General features: G+C 42.7%; 4 protein-coding genes across 4 annotated transcripts; 2 read left to right on the forward strand and 2 right to left on the reverse strand.

The window, feature by feature from the left end:
* Positions 1–354: 354 nt before the first annotated feature.
* On the forward strand, positions 355–736 carry N7500_002035 (Retrotransposon polyprotein; the record flags this gene model as incomplete). The annotated part of the gene is made up of 2 exons (XM_056673181.1): positions 355–366; positions 557–736. 2 exons carry the CDS (start codon positions 355–357, stop codon positions 734–736), a joined length of 192 nt encoding a protein of 63 aa, XP_056536700.1.
* A 5564-nt stretch (positions 737–6300) lies between these two features.
* N7500_002036 (deubiquitination module subunit SGF73) lies at positions 6301–7718 on the reverse strand (the record flags this gene model as incomplete). The annotated part of the gene is made up of 4 exons (XM_056673182.1): positions 6301–6704; positions 6769–7407; positions 7463–7534; positions 7691–7718. 4 exons carry the CDS (start codon positions 7716–7718, stop codon positions 6301–6303), a joined length of 1143 nt encoding a protein of 380 aa, XP_056536701.1.
* Positions 7719–8121: 403 nt separating this feature from the next.
* Positions 8122–10138, reverse strand: N7500_002037 (putative beta-ketoacyl synthase (Cem1); the record flags this gene model as incomplete). Its single annotated transcript, XM_056673183.1, has 5 exons — positions 8122–8283; positions 8342–8710; positions 8769–9122; positions 9303–9649; positions 10087–10138. 5 exons carry the CDS (start codon positions 10136–10138, stop codon positions 8122–8124), a joined length of 1284 nt encoding a protein of 427 aa, XP_056536702.1.
* Positions 10139–10363: 225 nt separating this feature from the next.
* On the forward strand, positions 10364–11738 carry N7500_002038 (agmatinase; the record flags this gene model as incomplete). Its single annotated transcript, XM_056673184.1, has 3 exons — positions 10364–10492; positions 10555–10681; positions 10774–11738. The coding sequence occupies 3 exons, from the start codon at positions 10364–10366 to the stop codon at positions 11736–11738; spliced, it is 1221 nt and encodes a 406-aa protein (XP_056536703.1).
* Positions 11739–12700: the final 962 nt, after the last annotated feature.

The raw sequence follows: 12700 nt of genomic DNA on the forward strand, positions 1-12700 counted from the left end.
GCACAATAGGCGATAAATATATGATTATTAGAACTAGCTAACCGAACACCTCGCCGCGATAATATCGGGAACTTATATTAAACTTTATATAGAGTTGCCTACCGGAAAAGCCTAGACACTTATTGATTTAGGAGCAACGAACAACTTTATAAGCCCAATATTCTAGGAAGAATAAAGAATTTAAACCTAAGGATTACCTTATATAATCCTAGTTAGCGGACTAGATAGAGAAATACTCTTAGGAGGAGTAACCAAAGAAACTATAACACTCTATATAAATATTAACTAGTACCTAGAGAATATTAAATTTAATATTCTAGCTATTAGGAACTACAATATCGTTCTTGGTATACTATGGCTTTAAAGGTATAACCCTAGTATTAACTAGTAGAAGGAAACCATTAAATTTAATAGATATAGGTATATCGAACGGGGACCCTACGATCGATCACGAATTAGGAAACGACCTACAATAAGATAGGACAAAACCCCTATAGCCATTAAATAAGTACTAGATATATCTAACTAAGAATTGTCGGAATATATACTTGTTAAGAGCGAGAAGCTATACACGACCGATAGCGAACCCTGGATTCTAGAAGAGTATAAGGATTACCAAGATATATTTACCCTACTAGAGGAGGGTAAACTACCTAAGCATAGTCCATTTGACCATAAGATTAATATTATAGAAGGCTCCGAACCAACCTTTAAGCCTATCTATCAATTATTGTAGAAAGAATCCGATATACTTAAGGAATATATCGATAATAACCTAAAGAAAGGTTATATCTGAGCCTCGAAATCACCGGCCGGATACCTAATTATTTTCGTACCTAAGAAAGATAGGTAGTTACAACTTTGTGTGGACTATCGATATTTAAATTCGATCACTATTAAGGACCAACACCTACTACCACTTATTCACAAGATATAGGGTAGGATCGGAGGAGTAAAATACTTTATAAAGTACAATATCACTAATACTTACTATTGTATTAGGATCAAGCCAGGACACAAATAGAAGACAGTATTTAGAACTAAGTTCAGACACTACGAGTACCGAGTGATACTATTTAGCCTCACCAACGTACCCACTACGTTTCAGCGATTCATCTTTAAGACCATAGAGGAACATGTGCAGCACAATAAGAAGGTACTACAGAAGCTAAGGGAAGCGGAAGTCACCCTTAAACTTAAGAAATACGAGTTTTATACACAAGAAACCACGTTCCTTAGATATTGTATTAGTCCCGATAGACTAGGAATAGAGGAAGATAAGGTCAAAAGTATTATAGATTAGCCAATACCCAAAAACGTTAAGGAAGTACAATAATTCCTTAGACTAGCTAACTATTATAGGAAAATCATCGATAGATACACTAAAACGGCTATAGGGCTATATCGGCTAACTAAGAAGGAATAGTCCTTTTTATAGGACAAATAAGTAGAGCAATCTTTTAATAAGCTCAAAAAGCTATTTACTTAAGGAACTATCGTCGCTATATTTAACTATAAATAACCTATTATTATAGAAACAGACGTATTAGACTACGCCCTAGGAGCAAGACTTACCCAGCCAGGGACAAATAGGAAATACCGACTAGTGGTATTCTAGTCTAGAAAAATAATCCTAGTAGAGCTTAACTACGATATATATAATAAGGAACTCTTAGCTATAGTCTTAGCTTTCTAAGTCTAGAGAGTATACCTCGAAGGAGTAAAATATATAGTGGTAGTTAGGTTAGACTATAAGAACCTTATATTCTTCACTATGATAAAAGTGCTTACCTAACAATAAGTATAATAGGCTGAAACCCTAGTACAATATAATTTTAAAATCGAATATTGTAAAGGAATAGAGAATAGCTAAGTAGACGCTCTTAGTAGATAACTAGATTACGAGTTAGGAACCAAAGTAACGGAACCCGCTATCCTAAAACAAAATTTAGATAGAATAATCTTATATAATCGATAAATACTAGCCACCACGCTAGAACTACAAGATAATAAACTAATCTAGAGGATCAAGTAAGAAGTAGAAAAAGACCAAATCTAAGAATTAGCCAGAGATAACGGTAAACTAGTCAGAAATCAGGAAGGAACCATCCTGATATATAGACTGATCTATATACCCTCGAATATAAGGAAAGAAGTGATCTAGAAACACCATAACAACCCTACTCACGGATATATAGGGGTAGAAAAGACTATCGAATATATTTCACAAAACTATTATTTTCTAAATATATATCGAAAAGTTAGATTCTATATCAAGAATTACGATATATACTAAAGGAATAAGCTAGTATAATATATACTATATAGAGAAATATAACTATCCGAGACTCCTACAGAACCATAGGATTAGATTACAATAGACTTTATTATAAAGTTACTAATCTCTAACAGATATAATATAATTATAGTTATAGTTAATAGGCTAACGAAGTATACCTATATGATTCTAATAACGGAAACTATCACCACCGACAGAATAGCTAATATTGTCTTGCGATATATAGTCGCTAACCACGGACTACTAACCAAAATTATATCGGACCGAGATAAATTATTTACCTCTAATATATAGCAATCCTTTACGGATTAACTAGGTATTAAATTAAGAATATTAATAGCCTATTACCCACAAACCAATAGATAAATAGAGAGAGTGAACTAAACACTAAAGCAGTACCTAAGACACTATATAAACTACTAACAAGATAATTAGGTAGGACTATTACTAATAGCGTAATTAGTATACAATAACACTATATATATAATAACTAATAAATCACTATTTTACGCAAATTTTGGGTACTACCTAAGGGTGATTAGAACCCCGCGAGGATAGGTAGCTATAGCCGAATTAGTAAGACTCAAAGCCACTAAGCTTAAATAGCTCTATCTATAGCTATCCTAGGATATCGATTTCGTTAACCTCTAAATAAAGAAGTACTATAACAATCAGTATAAAGGAGGGCTAGACCTAAAAAAGGGGGAAAAAGTCTACCTACTACAACAAAACATTAAGATAAAACAACCAAGCGATAAACTCAACTATCTACGATTAGGACCCTTTAAAATCGACGAAAAAATAGGATAAGTTAACTATCGATTAAAACTCCTATATAGCATAAAAAGACTTTACCTAGTATTTTATATCTTATTACTTGAACCTATATTAAACGATACCAAAATCGCTACCGATATAGAACTCGATATAGAAACCGAAGAAGAGTACAAAGTTAAACGTATCCTAGCAGACCGATAGTATAATAGTTAGCAACAATTACTAGTATAATAGAAAGGTTACCCTACCTTAGAAAATATATAGGAACCTATCGCGAATTTAAGGGGCTACTATTAGCTCGTTCAACAATACTACTAGAAGGTAAAGCGAACTCCGGAACTACGAGAGGTAAGGAAGACTCGGAATCCTAGAAAGAAGAAGGGAGACCAATAATCTCCGATAATATCTAATCGAAGTCAGGATAATCGGTAGTAGTGGCTAACTACTCTAGATCAAGAGTAGAGGAGGAAGGCTACTTAGGGGATAAATATTTTTTATCGAGAATTTAAAGAAGCTTAGTATCATACTCTAACATTTTAAAACCCTTTTGTTTTAAGAAAGCTATTTATTTTCTTAACTATCGCTAACGCGATATAGCCTCTTAATATTGTTTTTGTTTATTTAGCAATTTTTGGTGTAACTCCGCAAGATAAGATTATAGCGTAGATAACTCGGGCTCTAGTAAATCGAGCTCACTTTTATTCTTTTCAATATTAACGGAAAGTTTATTTTCGGTATCACGTAATAGATCCTACTCACAAGAAGTGTAGAAGTCTTATTTATATAACCTACCTACCTATATATAGGTAGCACACTTAGAATAACAATAAGAACGATCTATTACGTAAGATATACCTAAACCAAGGTAGTGACCATAAGGAATAGTAGTCACAAAACTATTCACCTTAATATAGTCTGCTTATATATAATAAGTAACTAAAGAATCACGAGGAAGCTTAGGAGTACTTTCCAAGATAGAATTAGCCTTACGTTTAGGTATAACGGGATAGGAAGGATAGGAAACCTGACTCACCGAAGAAAGAGGGGGACCACGGATTTATAAGCTTCGAGGACGAAACTCCTAGAAAGGAGGAGGTGATATTACAGACCTATTAGGCACCCAGCGACCTAAACTACCCTACCAGCATTATAGGCTATCGAGAGCCAATCAACCTAGATCATGTGTAAAGGATACCCCGGTAAACCAGAAATCGTATCACGTGATTATATAGGTAGTAGATAGGTCGACGGTAGAACGATAGATTCCGCCAAGACAAATCTACCAAGCTACTATCTACCTAACTACTCCTAGGAAGATAGGAGGATATATAAGGACGTTTATTTATATACTTAGTTTAGTTCTTTGTCTTTAATCCTATATTGTTACTTATGTATACTTTTAAGAAACACGAGACTCTTGACTAAAGATATAACTTGACAACACTACGAGTTAGACCAATACCCCAGTATAGATCTACTCGGCGCTCTACCTAGCATCGATTCCTCGACACGACTCCTAGGGACTTAGGCTACAGTAAGGCCTGCGGATAAGGCAACAGCTCAGTGACGACAGACGTATCGTTGACGTTAGAAAACCCGAGGCGTAATAAGGTAACTATACCCTGAACCATCCAACCTAACCGTGACCAGTTAGTTAGTGCGTAACAATAGGCTATATCTAGAGATAGGAATAGTAGGTTCTTCTTTACACTAAAACGTTAGTAAATAGACCTATAAGACCTAGAATCCTATAAAAAGGACCCTATAAAAGTATCTAGGGGCCTTAAAAGGATATATATACTACTTTTCACTATCTTTATAGATAAAATTAGGCTTATAGTAATAGAATTAGAAGTATAGAAGGATAAAAAAGGGAGTAAGGTTATAAGTAACTAAGAAAAGGGGTAAGAAAAATTAATAGGTAGGCCACTACTATAGGATAGATCTAAGGCTATTCTTATAGCTAGGGGAGGCTCTTAGAGATAATCTCTAGACTAAAATCGCTATTTTTATATCTTAAAGAACTACTTTTTATCCACTAATAGTTATTATACCCCTTACTACTTCTCTTACTTCTCTCTTTTACTTAATTCCTTAATAATTTACCACTAGATTTTAGCCCTTTATCTATAAAAAAGGGCTATAATAATATATAAAGGCCCTAGGGCCTAAAAGAAGCTATTTTTATTATATTATATAGATTTTCTTTTATCTCTTTATAATTATACTAGTTCGATTATAAATAGACTAAATTAGGTCCCTATACTCTTTACGAACCTCCTTAAAAATCCTTTATAACTAATATAGTTAATAGAGGACCGTTTTTCTAGTTACTAGGGGAGGAAGAAGCTAAAAATCTCACTTTTTTCACCTAGAAACCCCTAGGCGAAAGCTTAAACTTACGAAAATATATAAGTAGGACTATAAGATATTAAAACTAGAGAGTAGTTCTAGTTCGGTAGGGGAGGATAAGATCCGAAAGCTTATTTCAAATATAAGACTTACGTCTCTAGTAACTATACACACCTATATAGGCCCGCACGTGACTACTATCTGCTATAGTGGTCTATCTACGGACCCGTACATATCTGTATATAGTCGATAGATCCTCCTAGGAATAAAACTCATGCGATCCTTTCTGAATCACACTAGCAATTTATAGGTTGTAGGTAGGAGGTATGGGCCGCGGATTACTAATTCAAAATTACTGAACAGCTGGATAAACTAAATCTCCGGTATACCGGTTCGTATGCTCCGACATAACGTAATCTGAATAGCTGACCTCGGGAGGTCCCACCGAGGTCACTGCGGCCTTCAGTACTAGGTGAATCTGCATAGTGGAGTTTAAAGAACGTCCTACATGATTTAAGAGAGTATGTATGCTTACAGATGTACCACTCAGAATTAGATAAGGTGGAAAGTATTCAATTGCAACTACTTTCAAAACTTCAAATGTACATATCACGCCAGCCGGGGTATCATATCGTCACCTTTCAAAGCAGACAGAACCAGCCTGTACCCATGGCCTATCCAGGGAAATCGAAGAAAGAGAAAGATGCGAAGAAATCGAAGAAGAATAGTGCAATGGTCAGTAGTCCTCCTGCACCCATGAACGCCAGCATCCAATATCCAATACAGGCAGTAAAAGCTCAAACCCAACCGCAAACGAAAAGAGAGTCGTCATAAATCATCGCCTGATGAAAGGACATCAATTGACATGCCAATCAAGCGGCTGAAGTGACCGGAGTTTTGCGACCACCTGGAACACCGGGTCTCTTGCCTACATCCATTCCGCCAGCAGAGACATCAGCCTCCCCATTGGCGTCAAGGGACGATGAGTCTAAATCGGGGGCGACAGTCGAAAAAAGAATGCCACCGAAAAGGGGTTGGCTGTCATCGTTGGAGAAAAGACCACCGCCGTTTCGAACTCCCATGGCATGCGACATCTGCTCTTTGATGCGGACGTATCGGTATTTTGACTTAGTGGTGATTAAGGGATGGCGAACAAGAGGCTGAGGTGCAGAACGGGCAATGGCAGCCATGACAGCGTCTCTTTCCTCATCCGAGTCAATAGGACCTGTGTTCTCGATGTCTTCCTGCAGAGGAGCGTTGGCATCAATAGCAGCCTCTGCAATTCGAACGGGTTAGTCTTCTCGTGATCTATAATGAGAATGGATGAGGTGTAAGCTTACTCTGCTGGCGAGCCTGGTTCTTCTTCTGGTACTGCTGGAGAAGCATATCATACGGCAGTGTCCGTCCAGGAACCGAGCGCTTGGCACCCATTGAATGGCTCTTGCAGGTCAAGGAACGAGCACACTGCGCGCCGTTGGGAAGAGTAACACCACACTGTTTTTCAACATCGACGGGGCCCTTCGGCTTGGCCGTCTTTTGCTTGGGCTCGTCCTTCTTCTTCTTTTTCTTTGACTCCTTGCCGTCATCCTCATCGGCCTTGCGCTTCTTGCCCTTCTTATTGCCATCGTCGGTGCCCTTGGTAGCGCTCTTTTTGGCGCTTTTCTGACCCATATTGGGGTTGTCTCCGTCGACCTTGTCGGGGCCGTCATCGTCTCTATCGTCGCCAGCCTTCAGGCGATTGGCCGCGTCGCGGGCTTCCTTCTTTTTGCGCGCCTTCTCCTGCTTGGCCTTCAAGCAGCCGCGGACATGGTCCGCTGCGGTCTGCTTAAGAGTGGGTCGCTTGCAATGCTTGCATATTACGGTCTCAAGGAGGTCATCCTCGCGCGGCTTGCCGGTCGGGAATACAGAGACAACTTTGCTGTCAAGGGTGGGGAGAGGAGAGGCGGCAGGGGAGGTATCGACAGGACCGTCTTTGGCCTCTATGTGCTTGTTATTATCATCAATGCCTTTGAAAACACGTACAAGGAGCTGTACCGTCTGCCTTCTTCTTCGTAGATGCCTTGGCCGTCTTCTTCACCTTGATCTTGCCAGGTTTGGTATCCTTGTCTGTGAAGGTGTACCCGGAAGCGTCAACCAAACTTCCTGGTCCTACCAATGAACATGGAGTTAGCTTAGATTGCTTCTAAATGTATTATGCGCCGAGCTTGATGTCAAAGTATCCCAAGTCTCTGGCGCTTTCAACAGGAATAAGGCATTGTGTACCTCGACCGGGGTCACCACTGTTCGCCATGGTGAGCGCAAACTGAAAGAATAGCGAGAGACAGGATGGTTTCTTATCACTCGAAAAGCCTCTGAAATGGCGTCAGTGGGAGGTTATTAAGGAATGAGTTCAGTCTCCGGAGTCAAGGTCGGCCTGGGGCTCCGGAGTAGGATTAATCACGTGCCATCTATTAATCTATTGAACCCGCATTTTGGCCTCTATCGTGCTTTGAGCATCACATTTTTAGATTATTGTCAACGAAGATCAATGGGTGGGGGGAACGATATTCTTTGAATCAAAACCGTCAAATAATAGTACATTGCCAGTCAATCAGATCGATTAGGCAGCGATTCTTTCTAGAGTCCATGCCAAGCTCCTGGCCACATAATAGTCAACAAAAGTATCATACAATATTATATCATACAAACAAAGATCATGAATAATTAGCAAAGCAAAGGCTACTGTTTGTACCCCCAAAGCCAAAGCTATTTGTCAAGGCAACATCAATCTGTCGTGACTGGGGATCTTTCGGCGCATAGTTGCAATCAAACCCATCAGCCAAGCGATCTAGATTGATAGTAGGGGGCATAGTATTCTGTTCCTCGTTAGCACAAGCTTTAGCACAGTATGTCCAATGCAAATATGCAACTCACCTCGTGGATTGCAAGTACACTGATCAAAGCTTCTATAGCACCAGCACCGCCAAGCAGATGACCAAGAGCACCCTTTGTGCTGCTAACGTTCACATCAGCAGCCTTATCTTTGCCATCAGGGCCAAGTAGAAGTGCCTTTATAGCAGCGTTTTCAGCAGCATCGCCGACAATGGTCGAAGTTGCATGTGCATTGACATAGTCAACCGCAGAAGGGCGTAACTGGGCTTGTTTAAGCGCCTTTTTCATAGCCATAAATGCACCTTCGCCATTTTCCTTGGGCGAGGTCATATGGTGTGCATCGCTGGAGCACCCATATCCTTTGACTTCTGCATAGATTCGTGCCCCTCTTGCGAGAGCATGCTCTAACTCCTATGGTTCGGACATTAACGTCAGGTTGTTGTATATGAATACGAGGTAGTACACATACCTCAAGAATCATCACAGCTGCTCCTTCACCGACCACAAAGCCTGCACGGTCGGCATCGAACGGACGTGAAGCCTTCTCTGGGTTATCGTTAAACCCCGTCGCTAGACTTCTTGCGCGCGCAAAGCCGCCTATGGCTAAAGGATGGATACATGACTCGGCACCACCGGCAACCATCACATCAGCATCACCGCAGGCAATGAATCGAGCTGCATCGCCAATAGAATGAGCGCCAGTTGTACAAGCCGTCGTCGCGGAATGACTCGGACCCATGAGCCCGTACTTCATGGAAATATGCCCAGCGCCAAGGTTTATCAGCAGCTTTGGCACGAACAGTGGATTGACCTTCTTGTAGCCCTGTGGAACGAGTTAGTTGTAGGCTTTCCAGACTATGTACGATAGAAGAATCCCACCCCTCTGTCGTAAGCTATAACCGTGTTGTAAATTTCATCAAAATTTCCGATGCCTGATCCCAGGCAGACTCCCTATCAAAATGGTAAGTAAAGCTGCCAAACCAGCACATATCCCCACACATACTGTCGCCTCCCTCTGATCAAAAAACTCCGGCTTCCAGCTCGCATCTTGAAGCGCCTCTTCTGTCGCTGCCATGGCATACTGCGCAAATTTGGCCATCTTCCGCTCCTCCTGACTCAAAGTGTCAGCATTGCAGATATAATACAATTCGCCAAGCGAAGTTAGTCGAAAAAAGTTACTTACACCCCGATTCAACCATTCCGAGGCAGTCCAACCCCCATCCTCACGACTGCCCTGTGGCACAACAGCAGCAACCTGACAGGGCTGCTCAGCAAAACGTTCATCGCGGTCCTTCACGTTAACAACGCCGCAATGGCCATCTAGTAAACGTTTCCATGTACGCCGAATTCCTGCAGCCAAGCAAGGTGTTAGTCACGGTAGCATCCACAGATTCCAAACACCAAAGTACAATCGAACGCGTATAGTAAAACGCCGTGTGTATACGACGGGTACTGTCTCTTATCTACAGGTGTCCACTAATCCGCATGCCCTTCGTCATTGGCTGTCGCAACCTTCCCATTCCGGAGGGGGAAGTGGGGACGTACAGGGAGCTCGAGAGCCCGGAGTCCGGGGATATTGGATATCACACAGAAGCTCCAGGATAATCAGAAATGAGGAAAGTAAGGCAGGGATGGCCTTTCTGACAGATAGAGTCCCAGGATTGCGGAATTACATGGATAGTACCCGATAACATTCTCAGAGGAGCTCTTGAGGTCGTCCGTTGAGCTATCAAACCAGGAAAAAAACGAAAAGGGGGAATTTAAAAAGAATAGAACACACAACGCACCTACACCTAGCGGTGTTACCGCCCCAAGACCAGTTACAACAACTCGCCGCATTGCATCGTCAAAAGCGTTGTATAAAAGCTATCAGAGAGTGTCAAAGGAAAGAAAACCGAAAAGCGGGCCAAAGCCAAGAAGGGAAAGTCTGCACGACGGGCACACCTTATCTGCTCGTCTTTCCCTTTACAACACTGCTACTTCAGGAAACTTGACGAGACAATATGTAGAATAAAATATCTTCATTTCCAATCTCTCTTCTCCTTCATTCCAATCACTCTAGCCATGCCTACTTGGAAAACCTTCCTTACACTGGCTTTGGCCGGCTCCGCGGCCTCCTGCGCGCACCACGATAACGGCGAGGTAGTGCCCGAACATGAGCGGGCGGAACTACTCAAGAAGTGGGATCAGGAGGTAAGATGATACTACAGTATCCAGGTGATGAACTTGAAGATCCCTAATATGTGACTATCCAGTGGTCCTTCTCCGGCATTGCCAGCTTCGCCCACCTAAAGCCCGTCAAGTGTCTGATCGAGCCCGATGAGCACTACGACATTGCCATTATTGGCGCGCCATTCGATACAGCCGTCAGCTACCGACCAGGTAAGAAAGCAACCCCTCCTAATCCTATCACCTGCCACGGACGCAACATACAATCAAATCTAGGAAGCGCACTTACTAACAAACACCCGCAGGTGCCCGTTTCGGACCACGCGCAATCCGCGCCGCGAGCGCACGCCAAATGGCCGCAACAAGCTACAACACGCGCGCCGGGATCAACCCATACCAATCCTGGGCTAAGATCACCGACTGCGGCGACATCCCCATCACACCGTTCGACAACGGGCTCGCCGAGCGCCAGATGTACGAAGCGTTCCTGGAGCTTGGGTCTCGCAGCATTGTGAACAAAGCCCCCAAGGCTAGCGGGATCGGCGCCAAGCACCCCAAGCTCGTCACGCTTGGTGGAGACCACAGCATTGCGCTGCCCGCGCTGCGCGCTCTGCACCAGATCTACCAGAAGCCGATAACGGTCGTACACTTTGACGCGCATCTGGACACATGGAACCCTGTTCGATACAGCGCGTACTGGCAGTCCGAGCAGACACAGTTTAACCACGGGTCGTTCTTCCACAAGGCGAGTCGGGAGGGACTGATTTGCAATTCTACATCTGCGCATGCGGGACTGCGGACGCGACTTACTGGCGTTGATGCGGGGGATTATACGAACCCTGGGCCTGAGCAGGGATTCATTCGGGTTCATGCGGATGATATTGATGAGCTTGGACCTATGGGAATTGTTGAGACAATTATTGCGCGGACGGGACTTGATCCTGAGCAGCCGGTTTATCTTTCTGTTGATATCGATGTGTTGGATCCGTCCACGGCACCGGGAACGGGCACGCCTGAGCCTGGTGGTTGGACTACTCGTGAGTTTATTCGGATTCTGCGTGGGTTGGAGAAGTTGAATATTGTTGGGGCGGATATCGTGGAGGTTTCGCCGGCTTATGATAATAAGGGAGAGACCACTGCTCTTGCGGCGGCGCAGGTTGCCTTTGAGATTATCACCAGTATTGTCAAGTCTGGTGTTGATGAGGAGCTTGGTGGATGGTATGGGTGGATGGAGCAGGAAGCTGAGAAGGAGACCAAGGATGAGCTTTGAGCTATTTTGGATAAGTCTACGAGATACATGTTGAATGAAGCGAAGAATGAATGATATTGTATAAATCGAATGGTTTTCAGATGCTGTGTAAACTGGAGTGATCTCATGACACAGTTGAAACCTAGAGATGCTCACCCAGCCCCTGGAGGTGTTATATCAGAACTGTAGACCTCAGCAAATGACTTCATAGAACTGGTTGAATTGGTGTCCACTATCTGCGACTTTCTAAGAGAAATAGCGTTGCCCTGAAGTGAGACATAAATCGCAAGACTGAACGCAGAACATGAACAGAGATGCTTGTATCAAGACCGCGCGCATAGAGAGTAGTGGCGATGGTTAGATCAGATTGGAAGGGCGATTTCACAGGCGAAAAAGACGCAGAGAAGCCGGATCTGCAAGGGAACGGTACAGCAAGCTCAAATTCAAAGTCCGGGTGGCCGCAAAGCTGGAGTAAATAAATATCAGGACAAAAACACAGGGGCATATAGGGGATATGGGGGGAGTGACGAAAACAGCCCAAAACACGCCCTGACGTCCAACGCCGAGAGAGACGATCAAAAGAGGTGAAAGCGTCGGGTGCGGAGAAGGTAATAGGTAAGATGCGGAGAGGATAGCCAACGCGAAAAAAAGGGGGAGAAGGTCAAAATTGCGCTGTAGTTCGTAAAGGAGAGGAATGAGGATCGGGGGAAAAGTGAAAGGTGAGAATAGACGAGTACCAAAGGGTCCAGACCAGGTTGAAGACGGGCAGACGCAGCCAGGCGAAGCAAGAAAAGGAGCAGAAAAGGGACAAGGCAAATTAGAGAGGCTAGAGCATTGAACCAGGATATGCGAACAGAGACAAATAGAAGAAAAGGGGATGAAAAAAAAGCACAGAAGCCATTTTCAACTGGAAAACGTAGATATGGAACGCTTCAAGATAGCATCGCTAACCATAATACAAGACCACACCCTCCTTTTTTTTG

The sequence above is a fragment of the Penicillium coprophilum genome (genome assembly GCF_028826855.1).
Source record: "Penicillium coprophilum strain IBT 35676 chromosome Unknown utg000002l_segment0_segment0, whole genome shotgun sequence".
Taxonomy (NCBI): domain Eukaryota; kingdom Fungi; phylum Ascomycota; class Eurotiomycetes; order Eurotiales; family Aspergillaceae; genus Penicillium; species Penicillium coprophilum.